Genomic DNA, 21,465 nt, shown 5'->3' with positions numbered 1-21,465 from the left:
ATGGTAAAACTAGATAGTTTTGTTTCCAGTCTTTGCCCAACTCTTCTTTTTAATTCAAYGGAGTGTCTAAGATAGTCTTAGGAGATGGTTGAAGGTCTCCTTGCCTGGAAGAGAAGTGCAKCTGACTTTGGGAAAGTGAAGGAATAAAGGAGGAGATTTTGAAGCTGAGGGACAAACCATTTATTAATTGCATTATTCAATACAAGCAAATTACGTTAGTCACAGTAGAAAACAGTTGAACCCAATTAGATATAATAWTAAGTTTTGGTACATATTAGGTTTATTTTGATATCACTTCGGTCAAAATTATGATTTTGCAACTCATGGTCTTTCTGATCTCTGTGSTTTTTCCTGGTCTGTATGGCTATCCTGTTTTGTGCTTAATTACATCAGATAATATTGATATTTCTTAATCCAATTTATTTTCTGGTTTAGCTTGTACTTTTTAAATATKAGAGAGATTTGGAGGGAGGGTTTCTTTGAGATGGTGTCTCTCCTTTTTTASTTTTACTGTAGGCTAGAGTTTTCTTGTTGGATTATGGAATTAAAATCACATTACCTTCCCCAGCTCTCTATTTTCAGAAAGAAACATTTTTTTCCCCAAGCCTCTTTTAGGAACCCCATTTTTATCTCTCCAATTCTAAGCATATCAGATTCTCATGGAGTCTAAGTAAAAAACTGGCATGTAATGTCTTAGCTCTGAGACTTACAAATGTTTGTAAAAGTTCACTTGGGAATTTTGAGCCCTGATTTGGTAGTGCTTTTTTCAGTTTTGTTGGAAAATTTTGCAGGTTGAACTGGTCTACATTTGCAGTGTAACCTCAGAAGAGTCTTCTACAGTTCTTAAGCAGGTCATGACTCAACTTAGTTACATTCAGTTGTTATTGATTTGAGAGATGAAGAAGTTTGTACCTTTTTTCATTTTGCCAACACATTTTAGTGAATCCAGGGGGCACCTTCTGCGTCTGATAACACCAGGGAAAATGCCACCTGCCCCAGTCTGCCCCCAGCTCCTTATCACCGTATCCTACCTCTTTACTTTTTCAGACAGAGTTTCTTGGCTCAGGGCTTTCCAGGCTGCAATAACCCAGAATAACCCAGGTCTGATAAATAGTCTAAACCAGCTAATGTTGTCCATTCTGATTTAAATGTGTTTGGGAGAGCTCATATGAGATGTGTAGCTGATTGATGTGCCACCCCGGAGAGTTTTGGAAAGAGGGAATATATGCACAGCTGGAGGCAGGGTAGGAGACTTTCACCATCAGCCTGAAAGAAAGAGCAGTATCTACAACCCAACATAGATACAGAATTAGTCATGAACACAAAAATGGTTTCCTTTTATCACCATGCCTAAGTAACTCTAGTTGTGGTCACCACTGTATTTTGCTTTCTTATGTCAATTCATATTTTTAAGAGATGCAAACAGGCTGAGACAGGACCATCATTAAGGAGATATGGATAATCAGAATCATGCGCTCAACTCCCAAGGAACAGGAAAAAAGCAGATGCAAGAAAAAGCAATGAAACAATAATAATAAGTAACAATTGCCTCAGGACTATGATTTTTGGAAGGGGAATTGTGGAAATTGAATAAATGTCYGAAAATAAGATTCTCCACCCTGAAGTAATGAAATAGCTAAAGGAAGTAGCTTAACTATTAATAGAAAGCAGGAGTCTTTTTCTTTGCAATGCCCCACATAAATATTTGTTGAAGAAAGAAGATTCCAGTGCTGGGAAGCTTTTTTCACCTTGACAAAGAGTCATCTTGTGCCTAAAGCRCTAGAGATATCTTTAAACATTTCTGCACTGTATAAAACAGTAACTCCTACAAAGCTATCAAGGTTAATGAGACATATGCTGCTCTGCTGGGCAAGCATGTCTGTGCAAGKCAGGTGTCTAGGGTAAAGCGATGTGCCCAACTTCTCCAAAATTTCACGCTGTGCTCCTAAGGCAGACCATATGTGATATGTTTGTTTCCAGTCTGAGTCTGTGCTTTTTATTTGCCTTGTCCCTCCTTGGACTTGTGTACACACAACATTGTCCAAGCTTCCTGTGAGCCTCGAGTAATTTGAGCAAGCTCCACAAACAGTCCTGTTTGGTTCTGGTATGCACATATTGAAGTAAGGAGCGGGAAAGTTTGTGAGAAAGAATGAAACTGTGTAGGAAAATAGTTCTCAGAGTCCTAGGAGAGGAGGAAAGGTTGTTTTGTAGTTAAAGCTGTTGAGCTGATTGCAGTTTTCTTGAACTGTTGGGAGAAGCTACAGGAAATTCCCAACTGAGAAAGTACAGGCTGACTCTTCACAAGCCAAGGACAGACTGGAAAGGGACAGGTAGAAATGCACTTCAGTGGGATTCAAAGTCCTTTTCAATCACTAATAGCTTAATTTATTTTAGTACATCTGTTTCATTATGAGGCATGAAGTTTCTGAAACTAAACCTTCCAGAGACCAATTTGGAATGAAATTATATTCCTTGTGACTATGAATAGAGCACAGTATTAGTCTCCTGAATATACTGTGGGAGGAAGATAGCTTTTCAGGTGTATTTATATTCACAGATAACACAATATGAGGGGTACATCTAATAGCACAACAGATGGAAGAAGCATTATCTTCAGTAACAAAACAAATGAAAACATTACTAGTGATGTTCAGGCAGTGAGGCCAGCTACCAAACAAATATACAAGGGTGAAACTTTAGCTGGAAGACAAGCTAACGTGTAAATACCTGCATACTGATAAAGAAAGATGATCAGCCAATATCAAAGAACAAAAACATTCATRGGACTACTGTGCTGAAGTTTTAAAGGCCAAAGCAATGAGTAAAATCAGTAAATATGCCTGTGTCATTATTTTTGAAAGGTTACTGAAAAGGTGTGTGTGGAAAATATTCCAGTAAAAACAAGTAGGTATATTCAAACTAATAAAAAACTAATAAAATGTAAAGGTGTCTTCCCTTCACCATTATTGAAATCTGTGTTTTTCATTTCCTTTGCTTTGAAAACTTGAGGGAGCTCAGGGGAGTTATGTGATAGGTAAGAAAGAAATAGCAGCATAACTTTGTGTGGTTGCTCAGTGTGCAGTACAATAGAGCAAGGCCTGTCAAGCAAACCTGTTTCTTCAATAAATAATACATACGATTTCATTGTTCTAGCAGTGGTATCAGAATTGTGTGCATTCTTTTTTTTCTGTTAAGTGATGAATTTAGCTGATGTTAAATCTACTTGATCTAGCTGATCTGCTTGATACTTATTAAAACCATAGAATTTGCCATACAATTAGAGATCCACAGCCAGTCWTGTCCAGAATCATATCCCTGGTAGTGGTCAATACAAGACATCATGAAGGAAGATATAAGAAGCAGAGGTGCAATTAATTGTACCTACTTGTAGTATGTTGGCTTGCTTATTTCTGAATAAATAACTCACCATAGACCTCAGGGGTTTTTTACCATCATTAATTTGCTATGTAAATCTTGCCGCCTCAGAGGGCTACAGAGCTGAGCTTCTAATAATCTCAAAACCAGAAATCTGAATACTCTTAGCAGAGAACTAACTCGAGATAAATGTTAGACGAAAAATATGGCGTGTAGAAGAAAAAATACCAATCAAAAGAATAAAAGTGTTAGCAGATTGCATGTCTTTTTGCACACTCTTTCACTTCTTTGGGTTTATTTTATGCAGATTGCAGAGGTTTCAAAGGCTTCCAGAGCTGTTGCATGCTAGGAACCTTACAAGCATTTACAAAGAAACAAGCTCAATCCAGCACACAGGTCTCTGCCTTAGGTGCCATAGCATGATGTGGGCATAGYCCTGTGACTTACGCAGGTTTACACAGTAAATCAGTGGAAAAGTAAGAATTAGACCCAGTCCTCCAAAGTCTGAGGCTGGTCTGCTAACTTTCCTCTGACTTCCATGTGTCAAGCAGTGGGTGTCTTGACAGCAGGATGAMTAAAGGGCAGAAATGGAAAATATTTGTACTGTAGAAACAAACCCATTCTTCTATTATTTTAAATCATAAGCTATTCAGCCAAGACATCTGCTAAGAGCAAGCAGAAGGAAAAAAATTTACATAAATAACATAAATAATGTTACTGTAATAATATTAGTATCATACTCATTACTATCCCAAGATGACCAAGGCAGTAAGTTCATAGTGATATGCAATTTGTATTTCCACAAACCAGAATAGTAAAACAGCTCAGAAGCTTTAAGCTGGCTTGGTTCCACTGAAATGATGCCAAATTGATACTGATGGAGAAGCTGGTCTGGCAGCTGTTGCTTTATTATAGTGTTCAGAGTTATTCAACAAACTCTTTTTCAGATGATAAAATTCTGTTTCTAAGTAATGCCTTTGAAATTGGACAGTTTGAGTTTTGCTTTCCTWTTTTGCCCCCTTCTCACAGGGCCCAAGAGCTACACACTGCCTTTTGCAACCTCTCACTTACAGGATTAGCAATCACCATTCACTGAAGTGGGTTGGAGATACATTATTTTAGAAGCACAAAAGCAGCAATTATGAAGTCTTTTATCATCTAGAAGCAAATAGTGATGATCCTGCGTTACACAGGAGAGCAAATTTTGATACCTGCTGACAGAAATAATTGGTGTCTCTTTAAAGGTACCGATACTAAGTAAGTTCAAACTAATAAAGACTTAATCTGCAAAGGTGCAGTATCATGTTCAMTATTTCTGTTGCTTAACCACACTTCACTGGTAGACTTACGGATTTTTATTTACATGTTCCCTAAATTGAATCAGAATGGAAATCTCTATGGTAAAGTTAAAAGTGAAAAGTAACAGTAATGTAAATTCATAAAACTCTGTAATTCTCTCATGTAGGGCAGCTGCAGCATATTTATTCATTTGTTTATCATAGCTATTATTTATTCTATGATGAAAATGCAGCATCAAAATTTCAGACATAAAAATCTGTCTTTGCTATTTTTTAGAGTTAGAAATGATATGATTTTCTGCATCGTTTTCTAAAATAATTGCTTGAGGTATACTGTTCTACATTTTTTTTTTTAATTTCTCAAATGCATTTAGGATTTCCAAGAGCTTTCTTTATGCTCAAGTATCATAGCCTTTTATGTCTTTTCCAAAGGGACTTAGAAAATTTGAACTTCATTTTTCATAATACCATCTGTTTTAATTGAAAAAGGGTGTATAAAAGATTTGAGGCAAAACTAGGACTGCTCCAATGGTACTAATATTCCTGCAGTTGTTACGTGTTTGATAGGAAGCATATTTTAAAACATGGGTTCAAAATCCCTGCATTGCAAAGCCCAGCAAGTTGTCCCTGGACTTCAGGAAATTGCTTAAGCCCATATCTATGAAAGGACTTAGTCATGGCAACACTCATCAGGATGATCCTTAACTTCTAATGCATTCACTGTGGGATTCAAAACTCATACTAGTTTCTCGCACAACACTTGGAGAGACATAAGTGTTGGAAATCAGAATCATGACGGCTTGGACRTTGTCAGATTGTGGGCTGTCAAAGCTGGTCAACAGTAAACTCAAAAGAGGGATATGTAGTTAGAAAACCTCCTCCCCACAGGCTGGGTACCCACCTGCAGTCCTGTTGGATTCTAGGTATCTAAGTCACTTCAGCAATGAAAATATTGGTGCCTGCATACCCTCAGTTGCCAAAGTGGATAAGGTCGGATATTCTGGATCAGAGTTTTGATATTGGCCAGCTAAACTCTAAGTTTCAGGTTTGGTGCATTATTGTTAGAGTTTTGTTTTTTGAAGGCTAGCCGTTTACATGAACTAAGGAGAGAGCTCATGGTGTTTGAAGCTTACTCCCAGAGGGCTGTCCGGTCCTCTGCACACATGTAGGTGCCTTGGAAAGGCAAGCAGCTATATTTGTGTTTGAAGATTAGAATATGTGCAGGTTGTTATGTCAGGCAAGCTGCTGGAATGAGGCAGAAGGAAAACCATCAGCTCTCTGCGTATTCAGGCTAGTGAATCCTGTACAAAGCAGACAAATGTCAGCTGCTCAAATTGGTGTCTGTATTTGATAAATATAGTCACTTTAGGCCTTGGTTGGTCTTGGGGACGATTCACACTGTAGCACTTCCRCTTGATTCCTCTCTCTCTCCAGCCTAACCAGAGAGTTGAGCAGGGCCAGCTTTAAACCTTGGCAAAATAGACAACAGTTTGGGACAGCACTGCTGATGTTGGCAGCCTGCTCAGAGCCTGCTCAGAGCAATGTCTAAGCCGTGGAAAAGTGATTCTACTGTCACGGCACCCTGCTGCTGGGCCATTCCTGCCAGCTACAAACTCCGTTCCCACCACCTAAAAGTGCTACTTCCACTTCTCCACAACTAACAAGTTGCATTTTCATCCTTCGTACAACTACATTCAGTTCTACATGCATTGCCATGAACCTTGGGTCTGTTGGAGAGCTAGGTATGAACAAACGCTTTCCTCCTTCTCATCTGCCCTGTTGCTAACACTGACATTCCCAWATCCATAGGTCAGCAGGAACCGTTATATCATCTGGCCTGGCCTCTGGAATAATACAGGATACAGCTTGCTCACCCATTTCCCTTTCAGTCTAATACATAACTTATTGGTCTGTTAAGCTACCAAAATTAGCTCACTAGATCATTGTTGAATAAGGCAATGGATAGGACCTTTGCAGGTGGATTTTGGTAAGTAAAATTTGGCAAATTGCTCTAATARTATACTCTGGAAGCAATATATTCTTTGTTCTCTCCTCTTTTAAACGTCATGAAATTAATGAATCAGCCTCTAACTGGATTTGTTGTCAGTATGTCACAACCATAGTGTCYTTTTAATTGTGTAGGAACCTTTAAAGTATTATTTAGATTCAGTGCTGAATTTGAAGGAACCGTGGAATGTTTTTCTAGACTTTAGCACTGCCACTTGTTCTTACCCAGCTACAGCAAAGCTACTAGGAAGCAGYTCTTCTTCGATAACTCCATAGACAGAGCAGTGTTAAGAAGAAAGGACTTTGGCACAGGCAAGACTACTGTAGTGATTCTGATGGCAGAAATGGAGCATCGCTCTGTTTTGTTATTCACATTTCAAGTGGACCAGTTGATGTAGTATCTAGGCGTCAGTATGGGAACCAGGAGAACTAAGTTAGAATAGAGAAGCTGAGCCAAGTTGGGTTAGATACTACCCACACTTGATAATCTTGCAGTTTTTGGTCCAGGTGTTTGCTAGGAGAAATGGACAAATGTACATTTCAGGATTATTTTGATGCATAAATATGAAGAAAGTACTGTGGGAAAACAGGCTGATATATTTGGTTATTTTCAAATTGTGTACCTATTTCAATCCAAAAAGAAAAAAAAAATCCTGAGACCCCAAAGTAACAGAATGATCATTCATACTCCAATATTTATTTTGAAATTAAGCAAGGAGCAGTAGCTTGACCCCCAGACWCCCATCACACATTTATGGGACTATCATTAGCACATATTGTGGTTTTAAAATGTCTTCTGGAAAGAGAGAGATTATTAGATTCAGAATAAATTTACAGTCAGTTAAAATCAGTTAAATTGGAAGTATTTTCTAAAGTCAGAACAAAAGCTATAATATCATCATATGACCAAACCACAGTCATCCAAGTATCTCATGTGCTGGTGTTCAAGTTACAAATAACTGGATGCTGTGCTAGAGAGAATCAGATTCTTGCTCCTCTCTTCTCACTCTCCAGATTGGTGTCTAAATCTGGGAGTTACTCCCACACCTCAGTTGCAGAGTCTGCCTGGGCTGTGGCTGTGCATTAAAGGAAAAGCCACTGTGATACCTGCTGAATGTAAACCACTCATAGCCTTCACCTCATCCAGATGTAAAACACCAAAACACACTGAAATGTGCTTTTGAAATATCATTTACTGTTTTTCTCAGTGTMCCTAGCATATATGAAAGAGTCATAAGCCYTGAAGTTGCAGTATTCTTTTTTTATGCAAAGAACCAATACTCTATGTAGAAGAGAAGTGCAGGTGTTTTTAAGAACACCTTTCCTGTGCGTCAAGAAGAAATGTCAGATCTGTTGTAATGAAATATAAGTTAAACAAAGCTGTGCTCAAATGGTTATTTTAAATTATGATTTACTAAACAAATTCCAGAGCAGGAGAATAGAACAAATATGACTCACATCATCAAAGTTTAAATCCTAGACTGTGATAAACATTTCAAAACTAAACCCCACTTTTAAAAATAACATAGGTTCATTGGAGCCTAAGTCTCTTTGGGGATCTGGACTTTTAAATAAGTGGTAAGTTTAAAGATACACTGCAGATGAAAGAAATAAGGAAGAAGCAAGTTAAAGAATAAATYCAAAATGCAGCCTGCATGTAGGAGTGTCTCTTCCCTTCTCCTGACATGCAGAATTTCATCTGCAGTCGGTGAAGTCACAGGTATGTGGGAAGACTGAAGAGCCTTGTGTGACAGCAGTAGTTCCCAGTTGATTAGCAAAGTAGCTATGGACACAACAAATTCAGTAAGTAACACAAAAAAAAATGTCAATGGTAAAGAAGTTAAAGTGTATTAAGTATGGAAGGGGAAGGGGAAGAAAACCTCAAATCCAAAATGTGTCAAATCACTTTGGTAAGCAAGCTTGAAGGCCCCTTGCATCTGTACAAAAATCTTGGTTCCTGGAAAGGTCAGATGTTTTTATCTAATGAAATGTTAAAGGACATTGAATAAAATGAATTATTTGTATTTGTATAKCAGCTAGACTTTCTGGGAAAAGAGTCACTGTGAACAGCAAATGGTCAAACAAAAGTCTGCCTAAAATTTTCTTAGAAGAAAATAAGAATATTGATATCTTACAGCATTCCCATGTAGCTCCAACAGCATCAAGGGTGGATCAGGCCAATAGTTTATAAAGGCACAGTTAGGATTTATTTGCTTAAATTTAGAGGTGTTGTGACCTAGTGGGAGGTACCTCCATCCTTCAAGGGAGAAAATCTTGCATGGTAGTTTTATTTCTGCTCTAGCCTTGACAGGTGGTTGGGGGAGTTGCAGACCCTCATTTTGAAGCAACCAATGAAATAAAACACTGAGGTGCAGAGAACAACTTCATCTCTTCCTGGCATCAGTCTGCAGCATCTTACCCTTCAAAGTGTCACTGACTCACTGAAATGGATTTTATCCACCCCCTCAAGCCAGTCTTCTAGCTCATGTTGGTAAATCCTTGAATTTTAGGTTGAAATATGACTCTTTGTGTTGCTAGAGTGTTGCCTTTGCCTTGTTGGTTTCAAGGACTTAAGTTTGTTTCCAAAACTTCAAGTGTTCCTCTTTCAACCTGAAACTCTGCACATGAAGTCATGCAAGGAACAGGRGCAGGGTGTTGCAGAAAGGACTGTTGACCAGACTGTGTGGGAGAAGTGTGCCTTCAGAGAAGAGCCTCGCTAAATGATACACCTCCAACCAAATCCTTGCCCCGACACCAGTCCCAGGCAGCTGCTTAGCAGGTCACGGTGCTTTATAAAGCTGCACACCTAACTACTAAGAAGAATAAGATGTGAAAAGTGGTTTTGTGCCATTCTTGCATAGGTCTGGAGTCTCTGAGATCYCTCATCCTAAAACCCAGTTATTGCTCCACTATTTAAAAGAAACAGAGCCCATTTCTCAATGTCCTGTGTAAGTAAAGTGTCACACRTGTCCATGGGGTCAAGGCAGAAGCTCTTAGCCAGGCTACAAAGCACTGTCTGGTTTCCGTACATGTAACTCAAGGAGTCTGCAGTGCTGAATTCCCTGTCAAGTCTCCACACTAGCATTAATTAGGTCTTAACTACTTCTTCCTCTGGAGAGAACAGTGGTCACTTTGCCACCTTCTTTATCCAGTTAGGGCACTTAATACAAGAATTTTCCTGCTCTTTCAGGGATAAATAGACTTTGATGTGTTTCCTCAGTTCAGTAGGATTTTGCACTAAATGCTTGATTCATTAGTAACTTTAGTGCAGTATCCCACAACTGCCAATGAGGAAACTTCCTGTGTGGAAGGATGAATGATAAGGTGGAGACCTGGTTTCAATATCCTTTTTCCAGATTGTCTGTGAGATACTCAGCAACACACTTTGAACCTCATTTTTTTCCTTGAAACTGCAAGGGAGAAGGCAGAGGTGTATGGGAGACTGCACAGTAAGTGTGTAAAACATGCTGAAATGTTCAAGTACCACAATAAAGAGGTCATATACTTACCTAAGGTGATATATTAATTTAAGTTTCTATTAGACTTCAATTTTCAGGACATGACTTACACTGTTTAATTTAATATTCTTTTGCATTTAGCAGCCCTAATGATTATATGGGTCAAGAAAACTAAAATATCCTTATTCTGTTTTCTCTGCAGAGTACGCTCGGTTTGAGGCAAAAATCCATGACCTACGTGAGCAGATGATGAATCACAGCATGAGTTCTGGGTCCGGCTCCCTGAGGACTAATCAGAAGAGGTCACTGTATGTCAGGTGAGCAGGGAGAGCTTTCTCCTGCGGATATGTCAGCTATTGCCTGCTCTTTATCTGTATCTTTTTTTTTTTTTTTTTTTTTTTGCATTGTGGGTTGCACATGGTGGTGAAAGAAATTTGAGGAACAGAGCTTGAACTGAGAAATGTATCAATCTTACAAGTGCAGCAGCAGTAATATGAATATTGGATAAAGCTCGACTGCTTAATCCTATCATTCAATGCGGTTTTCAAAGAGCATTATGCTTTTGATAGTGATTTGTTTTTATGGGATGAAGATTTCTTACCAGTTGTCAACTCATTGAATAACTGCAAAGGATATTGTGGTGCAGTGACGCATTGCACATCTGTGCAAAGGCTTGTCCAGACATATGATTGTTCTCATAAATAACATTTCTTCCTCGAGATGTTTTTCTTACAATGCAAGGAATAGCTATTCTATGTTGTTCTAAGTGCATGGTAATCTGTTGCTATCCCCTTGCATACGGGCAGCCTCTATGTGGGTAAAAACATGACTTGCAGTCCACACTACCAAGAATTTACCATATATCTGACAAGACTAAATATATAGATGAGACACTAAACAAGATGATGCAGACTGGTTAAATGGGATARTGAATAACACAGGAACTGCATAAGTCTGAGCCAGGTAGTAGCAGCAGTTATAGTTTTGCTTTGACTGTGTAAATCTATTGTAGTAATCATTGCTGGCCGAAAGACTGGGAGTTGCACAGTTGTCCCTCACAAAGTTCATGCTGTCAGTCACATATTTTGAAAGTCCAGACAAGCATAGGACTCCATGCCAAATATATTAGTAAGCTTAATAATTAAGCTTCTCTAGGCTTTTTGCGTTTCTCTAGGCTTTTCATTTTTATTTTTTTCCCTCATGCTCAGCATATAATTTGAAATTCTTGACAATCATGAAGTAGAGGGAAGCAATTTGTCAGCCTCCAGGCAGTGATAATTATTCATGGGGGAGCTAATTCAGGTGACAACCTTGCAGAGATCCAATTAAGGCTAAATTCTACRTTTTGTCATTATGCCCTCAGCATGAGGGGATAAGGTAGCAGAGAGCGAGGAAACATTGAAATGTTAGCAGCGATGGTCTTATTCCAGTGGACAGCAACCACTTAGGCACTAATTGGTTTTGCTGTTAGAAGGAACAAGGACTGAAAGGACATGGATCGCTGTAACCAGTAAAAGAGCTATTGGGCCAAATTAGTCTGGAACTGTCATGGTTTTAGATGTACCCCTCACCTTCTCTAACCTTTCTGACTTTGTGTTTACTTCTGGAGTTATTCCACCTGCTATATTTCCAGACCAAAGGCTTTGTAACTTTTTAGTAAAGGGCACTGGTTAACTTTCTGAAACTGCATTTTAAAAAAACCATGCAACATGTGGAGACAGATCCAAGTTTACCCTGCTTGAGGTAAGCCAGGAACCCAAGATATGGCATAAGAATGGTGCAAGTCCAAGCCAGCAAACCATGAGTCAACTCGAGTCTACACAAAAAAGTGTCTAATGCAGTGTCCTGCACAAGTTATTAGCTTGAGCTGCAGTGGATTTACCCCACATTTACCCCACAATCAGTTTACCCCACATCAGCATTGGCCTGTAAGCTCTGCTGAGGACAGATACTTCTGAGTTTGCATCTTGAGCCAAGTTATTTTATTTGTGCTGAGTCTGGACCTGCCTAATWTTTTTGTACGTTGTTGCTCTGTGCATACTGGTGAGCTTGGTTTACTTCTCCTTGATGAATTCTGAACATGGTCTGTCTCACGARGTTGATATGCCTGTGTGATTCCCTGCAGGAATCTTTGATATCTTAGGCACATATCTAAATATCACTTCCCAAACCATAAATGCAAAATCTATTCTTTTATTACAAAATTGTTCCAAAATATGCCCTGAACCTCTCAAGCAGAAAAACCTCAGAAGCCTCAGTCATTTTTATTAGCATAAATTTGTGCAATCAAGCCTACAAAGTTGGCCGTGTCCAACTCGGCAAGAAGCCTATTTGAGAAGCTCTGTATACTATAATGTGTTTGCATATTATAATGTGTTTGTAGTGTGGCAGTGCCTGGAGTTGTGTAAGGCACTGTTAGTTTAAATCATACACATTAATTAAAAAGGTAACTCATGTCTATATTAGGCACCATGGAGAAAATAAATGTGGGTTGGGAAATGTGCTTGTTCTCTGAGACGTAAATTTTCAGGAAACTCTAAGGATAAAATCTTTTCAGCCAGGGACATTTGAGATGTAAGAAATTTTGGGATTTAACATTGTTTTGATATTCTTACAACTCAGGACATCTCTATTCCAGTGGATTAATTTGGCCAGCAACTGCAATAGAACTAGAGGCAAATTACCATATGTTACAAATCTGTAATTGTGATGCCAATTTTATGATTCAAGCTTGCTATTTTCCTTGCTTTGGGATGTTGTGATTTACTGTCCATCGCTGAATACAAGCACATCTATTTTTTAGCAAGAGAGCTTAATCAGAGTAAACAGCTATATCCTAGACAGTACAAAAAATAAATTTAAGTTCCATATAGTTAGTAAAAATTAAAAATTAGTGTTAATATCTGCTCTTAGAAGAGCCAACAGAAAAGTGGTTGAGAAAAAACAAAGCTCTGTGAACAAATCTGACAATGAGTATCATCATCAGGTGCAGGATTTTCTTCTTTACTCTGCAACCTGTGATTTTACCCTATTGCCAAGGACTTGTAGTTTTTACTGGGCTATAGGACTTTGCCTCTGTTGTGAGAAACTCTATCACAGCCATCATCAGTCCGTTCAACTGCTGCTGTGTCAGAAAAACCTCTTCAAAAAGGTAGCATGCCCATGAAATTTCTTGTCGATCCTACCCTTTATTTTCCTCCTGTCGACTGTGCAAATAGCTTGTTCCTACTGTACATTTCTATTAATTCTTAATATCTAGTGTAGAGTGTGTACATATATATGTATATATATACAAGCTAGTCACCTCAAGGCTCACTTCACAGCCAACAGAAAGAAAAAGACATTTCCAGGGAAGGATCTGCCTGGGTGCTATACATCTAACTTACTTTAGACATCTTATTTTAACATCTAGCTAATTCATCTAATTTATTTCAGTCATCTACACTGAGATTATTCTCCCCATAGTGTTTGTTTCTATATCTGTATCTAGGGGGCAATCTAGCCCCCTACTAAAAATAGCATAGCATTTTTAACTGACATTATAAGTTATACTAAATGAAGTGAGGTAAAATTTAATACGGTTATAATGGGTTGAGTGTAGGACCAAAAATAGCTATTAAAATTCACACTTTAGCAGTGTACATATAAGCAGTGTACATATACTGCAGGAAAACTATTGAGAAGGATTTGTTCAGAAGACAATGTGCGACCCTGACATGATTTCTTTTGTGTGTGTACTTTGTTTCTGACTTTAAGTTTCTGCGTACTTTGGGTTTCTGACTCTTTTTTTTCCCCCCCCATTCTTTATCCCAGTCTGTCTTCAGACTTCCTGATACCTACTGGAATATTTTTTCAGGAATTACCAGAAAAATATTTTTGATAATATTTCTCATTATTATCTGTTCCTTTTGTGCCACAGACCTTATGTCTCTGGGATATAATCAGAATGTCCACGGCACTAAAGGCGTCTGAAGCGTTAAGAGAATTCAGAGAAGGACTGAGCAATGGGAAATGCTGTCAACTTGTTTGGGAGGCTGGAAGCAGGAGGCTGTTTGTTACTAAATCTCTTCAATGAGGAAAATAAAACGAGAAATAAAAGCTGAAAGTGAATGAATGTAAAACATGGCAATTTTTATTATTTGTAATTAATTTGTTGGCAAAGGTGAATGAATAAATTTTGGRTTCATTAACTGAAATTAATGGCTTAAAAATTTCCACTATTTTCTTTTTTAATGCACTGAAGTTTAGTTGTCATCTCATTAGAGGAAAAGATAAGTCTTTCACCAGCTAAATACTCTGCTGTGTAAATATAGCTTCTTTMGTGATTCATGTCCAAATTAATAGCATCTTTTTTTATTATTATTTTTGGTTCAAGGTTTTAAAATCTGTAAAATCTATAAAATTATATATTTGGTTGGTTTAAGATAGATATGTCCTTTGCTTTGTCCTTCAAGAACCAGGTCCATAGCTAACATGGTAACTATGCAAGATCATGTTATTTTACCCAAAGGCTATAGCACATGGCAGCCCTTTGAGGAGTTAAGAACTGGGGGAGTGCAGTCCTTTACTACCTCAATTTTGGTGAAAGCAAGCCAGCTATTGATCCTTCAGGGTGAAATGGTCAAGCTTTGAAGAAAGCTGAGAGCTTAGACAGGTGAAGAGTTTCTGCTGTTGAGTTACTAGATTCTCTCTGACCTTAAAATTATTTTCTAGATTTCTGAGGATAAAAGTAGATCAGTAATGAATGCCTTATTGCTGCTGAATGTACAAACAAAAAGTTTTCCAAGCATCATCTAACATGTTCTTCAATTCCAGATGAAAAATAACTAGATAAATTTAGGATAGGTAGTGTTAATCCTTATTCAAACCAGACAGCTTCTGAAATAATATCTATAATTTAAAATTCCARTGAGTAGGAGCAAAGCTGCATGCAGGTAGTCTGGATGTCTTTAACTCTGAAGTAGCTACACAAAAGCTTTACAAATACTCTAGTATTCTCACTACTCAGTCCTTTCCTCACTTTTTAAATCTGTTTGATACCATCAGTGACCAAAAATCATTGCACCTAATCATGGCTATTTGTTATACTGTGTAAAGGGACTAGCAGAGCTAACTGAAATGCAAATATTTCAACTCCTGCACTACTTGCAAATGTATCAGCACGATACAAAYGTTGCAGTTATCTCTGCGAGTGGASTTAGAAATCAGAGGTGGGACAGTGCTGGGTCCAAGGGTAATGTTTGGAAGGAGTGGTTCTGCAGCTGCAATTTCACAGATTATCCAGGGGAGGACATGATGCTGGGAAGTGCTAATGAAGGGCAGAACCTCTTCCTGATAAGATGGGGAGCTTTCAGATCAATCTTTTTGTCCCTGCCCATGCTGTGCTAATTATAAAAATATTACTCAGTGCGAGTAGGTGTCTCTTAGTCCACTACATTTTTATCTTCTAGGTATTATTACTATTAAGCTTTAGCTTACTTACTAACATAAAGTTGTGACTTTGATAGCTATGTGTTGCACAAATACAAAACATTGTATTTTTAAAATGAGTAAGGTTTTGTTCATTTTTTGTTGAGCTGTAAGGAACAGAATCTGAAGATTTGCCATGGCAACTTAGCAGCAGCTGAAAGGAAGTCAAGGTAGAGGTGGTTTTGGTTGTTTACTCTGATTTCCAGCACAAATAATTCTCCATTAGGAATTCTCCACATCTCTCTGTGTGGTTTGTGAACTTCTTCGCAATCCACGTGATGCCGTATCTGTATGAACACTTAGAGGCTTACATTTTAAAGAAACTCTGACTTGGGGACCTTGAGTTACAGCTGAAGAGTGTGGGTTTCACAGTTTGTGAAGATCATACATGGTGTCTAAGGCTGCTTTTACACAATCTGTTGCAATCCCTGTTTAGTCTCCCTGACCTTTGTGGAGGTAGTGTATCCGCAAAGGTCAGTGAGCATTAGATCAAAGCTTCATGGACAGAAATCTCCTCAGAGAGCTACAGTTTCAGAGACATCCCGCTTGTGAAATCTGAAAAATGATATGGAAAGGTCTACCATGCAAATCTGGAAGGAGAAATGGGATAAAGATAAAATTTTGACAAGGGATTTTGGAGGGAATTACTGAGGGGAGCAGACAACTAGGGAAGTATGAAATATCATACCTAAAGTACTCACTGCGAGAACACATTATACATGTTTTGCACCTATATGTGTGTGTGTGTGTGTGTGTGTGTGTGTAGTATGTGCTACATATGTGTTATAACCGAGAGTACATTGCATATGTCTTCATTTAAGCCAAATGCCTGGTCTCTCTTTAGAGTCAGTGGAGTGCAATTGGCACTTTTAGGGTGTAATTCATCTCATCTGGAGATAGACATCTAAAATAGCTCAGGCGAAGCATGTCCTAAACATGTCCATGTCTCACAGCCAAGTGGAAGGAGCATCAGATGAGAGCTGTAATGTAAATACATTACAGAAACTTAAAGTTGGGTGAGCTGAATGGCACCCCCACTGAAGGTCTCTCCCTCTCACACGCGTGCGTGAGCACACGCAYGCACTGCATGCATGTGCATACTTCGAAGAAGCTGTACCATCAGGCTCTTTCGCTGTGGTATCTGTCTGTGCTGTGGATGCTTCTGCCGTCGCTGTTTCAGTAAGAGATTTCGACACAGCTTGGAAATGCTGGCAGGCTCATCCAAATCCTTTATATTGTTCCGCTTATTCTTATACCCCGCGATTCCTTTCATTTGCTGCTCTCATGAGCACCATTAAGAGATAYTGGTAGTACACACGTGTTCGTTACGTAGGGGTGTCTTAGGATTCCAGCTACACTGTCACACTGCACGTGTCTTGCAGGCTTTGGAGCACTGTAGGTCAGTCTGGATTTTTGGAGACTGAGTGTCAGTGAGTTTGATACCTATGTATTAATGTTCTATTTTGGTAGGGAAATCATTAGTGCTTACAATTATTAGTGCTTATGTGATTGTGGTTTAATGGCACAACAGAACCTATCAGAATTCCTTTAACTGAAATATAAGTGGAGGAAAGTGGAAATTTAGTACAATTTGTTCACTGCCCTTAGATTATTCTTAGGCATCTCAATGGTCCAAATTATAGCACAGAATGAGAAATTACATTCAGAAAATCTGTCTTAAATGGCCTAATACAGAGTGCTGGGTTTTATGATAGCATTTAGCAGGCATGTTTGGAGATGGTCGGATGTGGATGCATATAACCTGCACCTTGTGAAGTGGGCCTTTGCACTTGAAATGCCATTTCAAACTGGAAAATTGAAAACTGTTTGAGAAGTTACTCATTCTGCATGTATTGGTCAAGTATGAGTTTCTGAATATTCAATTACTATTATTTAGCTGTTATTTCTGTGAATATAGGGTCATCTCCAGATCCTTTTGGCAACACTGAGCCTTTTCAATGGCTTCAGTGAGAGCTGTTCTGATTTGTAACCAAAGAAATGGGGCATATCTTTAGTTTTCAAAGCAAGGAGGGTCAGTGTTTTCYCTGGCGGCTGTTCAGGAACAAAATCAATATGATTTCATAACTACTCAGTCAGCTTTTTTTAATAATCAGAGAACGGAGGAACAGGGTAGGCTGGGAGACATGCTGGAGGAGAAGAATCACCAAGTAAAATGGGCAGTAGATCCAATACAAAGATTATTTATTATTTTGAAATTCAGTTTAGAGTATCTGATTATCTGTAAAGTGAAGCAGGTAAATGAGWCCAACTCTTGTAACTGGCAATGCAAAAGAAATGCATTCTTATGAAACTCAGACTGTTTAGGTGCTTGTGCTTTCATTGGCCTTTATGAAAAGTATCATGTTCCTTATCTCCCTGCAACTAATTACAGACTAAATGAGAAATTTTAAAAAATCAACTAAAAACTGAAGAACGAGGAATACGTGGAGAGAAACTTTCTTTTTTCTTTCTTTTTTCTTTCTTTTTTTTTTTTTTTTTTTTTGAGGTGCTGAGCAGAGTACACGTGGCCTCTCACTGAAGTCAGTAGGAGCTGCAGGCATTTAGCACTTCTTTGAATTATGTCCATGAAGTTTTCATAGATCCTTAACTAGAGACCCTTAGCTAAGACACAGTATACTGCCCGTCTCATCTCAAAGAAGGATGCRAGAATTATTAATCTTGGAGTGCTCACAATTCAACAGCCTTCAGGCTTATCCTTGATGGTATTTTGGTGCTAAAAAAAAAAAGGCTGAAATGTGATGTTGTAAATATAGTGCTTGGCCTCACCTATACCTGAGGACTATGACTTCTTAAATATCCAGCTGAAACTATTAGCCACCTCACAGACTACTACAGTTTTCCTAACACACACACACATGCATATATATATGTGTATATATATATATACATACACGTATGTATATTCTTGTATATACTTCTTATATTCCTACATATATTTTTTATATTTCTTTTATTCATCTGATTTTTTTCAATATTGATAATACTGAACAATTAAAAAAACTGAGGTTAGTTTGCAAGTTTTTAATAACATTTCACAAAGAAGAAGCAGTTAATGGAGGGTGAAAACTGAACGTGTAAACAAATCACTCAAAACAGTCTCCTCTCTGGCTCTGACAGCCGTTCTCTCCCCCGTGTCTTTGTGTTTAACACATCTGCCAGTCTTACGTAGCGGCTATGAAGTGAATRCAAGTGATTCCTCCCTAAAAGCCAGTCCTGTGTCTCGGGTACTTTGCTGCTTCCAGTGTGCCGACACGAGCTGTCTCCTTGGAAGTCCGGTCCGTAGGCTGGAGACACAGAGCGAGTTGTGAGGTGGCCGGTGGGCTGAGTTACAGCCYGGACCGCGGTGCCTGGGGAGACCTGAGGAGACCCGAGCAGACCCAAGGGGACCCGGGGGCAGGCGGGCTTCGTGCGCTGTTCACCGCTGCAGAGCAAACCAATAACCCAGCAGGCTTGCTGTCGAGGGATGAATATCCTGTTGTGCTGAACGGGGACAAAAAAAGCAGATTTATTTTTATCTGGCTGCGGCTTTGCAAGTCATTGAATACTTTGTGTTCAAGATTAAGAGCTAATGCACATAATACTTAGCACCCTGAAGAACTGAGCCCCGGGATGATAAACCATGGCCTACGGTAATCTCAGATAGCAAGCTGAATTTAAAGTTCAGAATATAAAGTAGTTCCTTATCACAACCATTCTTGTCTAAATCATCTTATCGTTAACTTTATCAGTAAAATTTGGTAGATGTGAAATAACTGTCTGAGACCTGAAATTGTGTACTCAGTGCTGAATTATTAATGCCTGCTGAAACAGCTTTTCTATTAGCTGCTTTAGTAGCAGTAAGTAGTTATGTAGTGCAGGCCATTTTCTTTATTGTTCTGTTTAATAAATTATTTAATTAATTATTCAAATATAATTTATTTAAATAATGTCCCAGAACAGGTAATGTGCTTGACATATGATGCCTGCTGTAAAGAAGCAGTGCACTTTTTTTCTTTTCTTAAAAGATGCTTTTCATTGCACGTATATTCTTCTTTCTGGTTCAGTGCCTTATCTGGCAGGGAAATGTCACCTAGAATAATTTCCAAGTCAGGAGAACATGAAGAAGAACCTGACCATGTGTGGGAATGTGATTTATTTGAGATTTCAATAAGTAAAACAGCCACAGTTTCAAATGTCCTCATTTCCAAACAGAGATTCAGACCATGATCAGTCAATACTGGGGGGGGGGGGGGGGGGAGTTGCAATGAAGATAAACTATCTGCAGCTTAAAATGGCTGAAAGTGAGTCAGCAAATCATGCATCTAAGCGTTGTCTGTTCTGTTTGAAAAAGCACTCTAATCTAGCGAACTCTTTCTTATGATGTTTCCATGTCAACAGCTATAATAGGACACCATCAGTTTATACACTTCTCCGTAAAGGACTGGAAAAGTACAAGATGGTAGGYTAGATCATGCATGTAGACAAGAAAACCCACTGAAATAAGATCTCATGGGAATACAGCCAAAAGTTGGGAATCTAAATATGTGCATGGCCACAGTGTAAGTTAGCAGAGTCTTAGCACAGTGGCCAATGTGAGAGAAAGAAATAGGATGGTTTGGCCTCTCTTGAAGAGCCCCTCCACCTGAGCATCTTAAATAAAAAGGCTATAAAGATGCTGCAGAACAGATTGTCCAAACTCGCTGCATTGGTCACAAAGCTGAGAACAATGTTGAAACAGGAAATGACCTTGCTAAAAAGAGAGAGAATTTCCATTCAGAGTGCCTTCCAATGAAGATAAACAAGGAGGATCTTTCACAGCATCAAGGTCTGTCTATGTGAAGAGACCATGGTTATCTTAAGGGGTAAGGATGAGGGGGAGTCAGTGCGTTCTACCATATCTTATTTATCATCAGAAATAGAAATGACTGTGCTAACTCTACAGTGAGCCTGTGAAGGATGCAGTGAATTGCCCATGGGAGATGGAGCTCCTCAGCARCTCCATCACTGTTGATTGATTCCCCGTTGAATCAGTGAATAAAGTCCTGCAGCAGAACATCTAGGACCTCATTGCCATTGTATCAAATAGACATTACCCAGCTCATTTGCTGCAGTGGTGTGATGCTGATAGATATGGGAAGCCAGTGTCCGAGGCAGGGTGGGAATCTCATCCAGTGCAGGTGCATCTGCCCTAGCAGGCTGCCTTGTAAAGGCAGGGCTTGCACTGCTTGCTCTGTTTCTCCTTTCATGCCTCTGCCACAGCATCCTGGGTAGGTGAGATTTGATTCTCTCYGAATTGACCTCGCATCATGAATACTGGATGGGAGCACACAGAGTAGAAAAACATTTCAGAGGGAGTGCATATAGACATATGTGGCTATATGTCTTCTGTGCCTCTGACTTCATCTGTTTTGGAGACTCTGACCGTGGGTTACACTTCTCTTACAAGTACTTTATTTATTTACTTTATCTACAGATACATCAAATAAAAGAAGACTAATAGAGCTCTTTGGTAAAGAGTTTGCCAGAAGTTTCTCACTACATAGGAACTAACGTAGATAAAAAATCACCCACTTTCCTGAAATTCTTTTTCTTCTCCTTACTCTTTTCAGCTGTCCTTGCAGACATCCCCATTCTTTTACCCAGTTTATTTTGCTGCTATAATTTATCAATGCACCTGCTAGCAGCACATAATATTTACTGCTATACACACCACTACTTACAGAGAAGACAACACCATGTTCTTAATTCTGCTCTCAAAAATTCCTTCTACTTGTTTAGAAAGGGACTTCATATTGTGGTTAGCCCCTGAAAGCTTTGTGAAAAATTAGGAGGGAAGCAATTGCTTGAGGGAAAGCATC

At 38.8% G+C, this 21,465-nt stretch overlaps 1 protein-coding gene across 1 annotated transcript in view; it reads left to right on the top strand.

The window, feature by feature from the left end:
- The window catches only part of DLG2 (discs large MAGUK scaffold protein 2), a 1,005,691-nt gene that overhangs the window by 899,657 nt on the left and 84,569 nt on the right, over positions 1 to 21,465 (top strand). The window contains exon 20 of the mRNA XM_085306235.1: positions 10,341 to 10,455. Coding sequence (XP_085162361.1) covers positions 10,341 to 10,455 — 115 coding nt within the window. The remainder of the gene's footprint in view (positions 1 to 10,340; positions 10,456 to 21,465) is intronic.

The sequence above is a fragment of the Rhea americana genome, unplaced genomic scaffold (genome assembly GCF_003343005.1).
Source record: "Rhea americana isolate MKP2758 unplaced genomic scaffold, rheAme1 scaffold_235, whole genome shotgun sequence".
NCBI classification, from domain to species: Eukaryota; Metazoa; Chordata; class Aves; order Rheiformes; family Rheidae; genus Rhea; species Rhea americana.
Note: the sequence above shows the minus strand (reverse complement) of the source record. Positions and strands in the feature narration are given on the sequence as shown.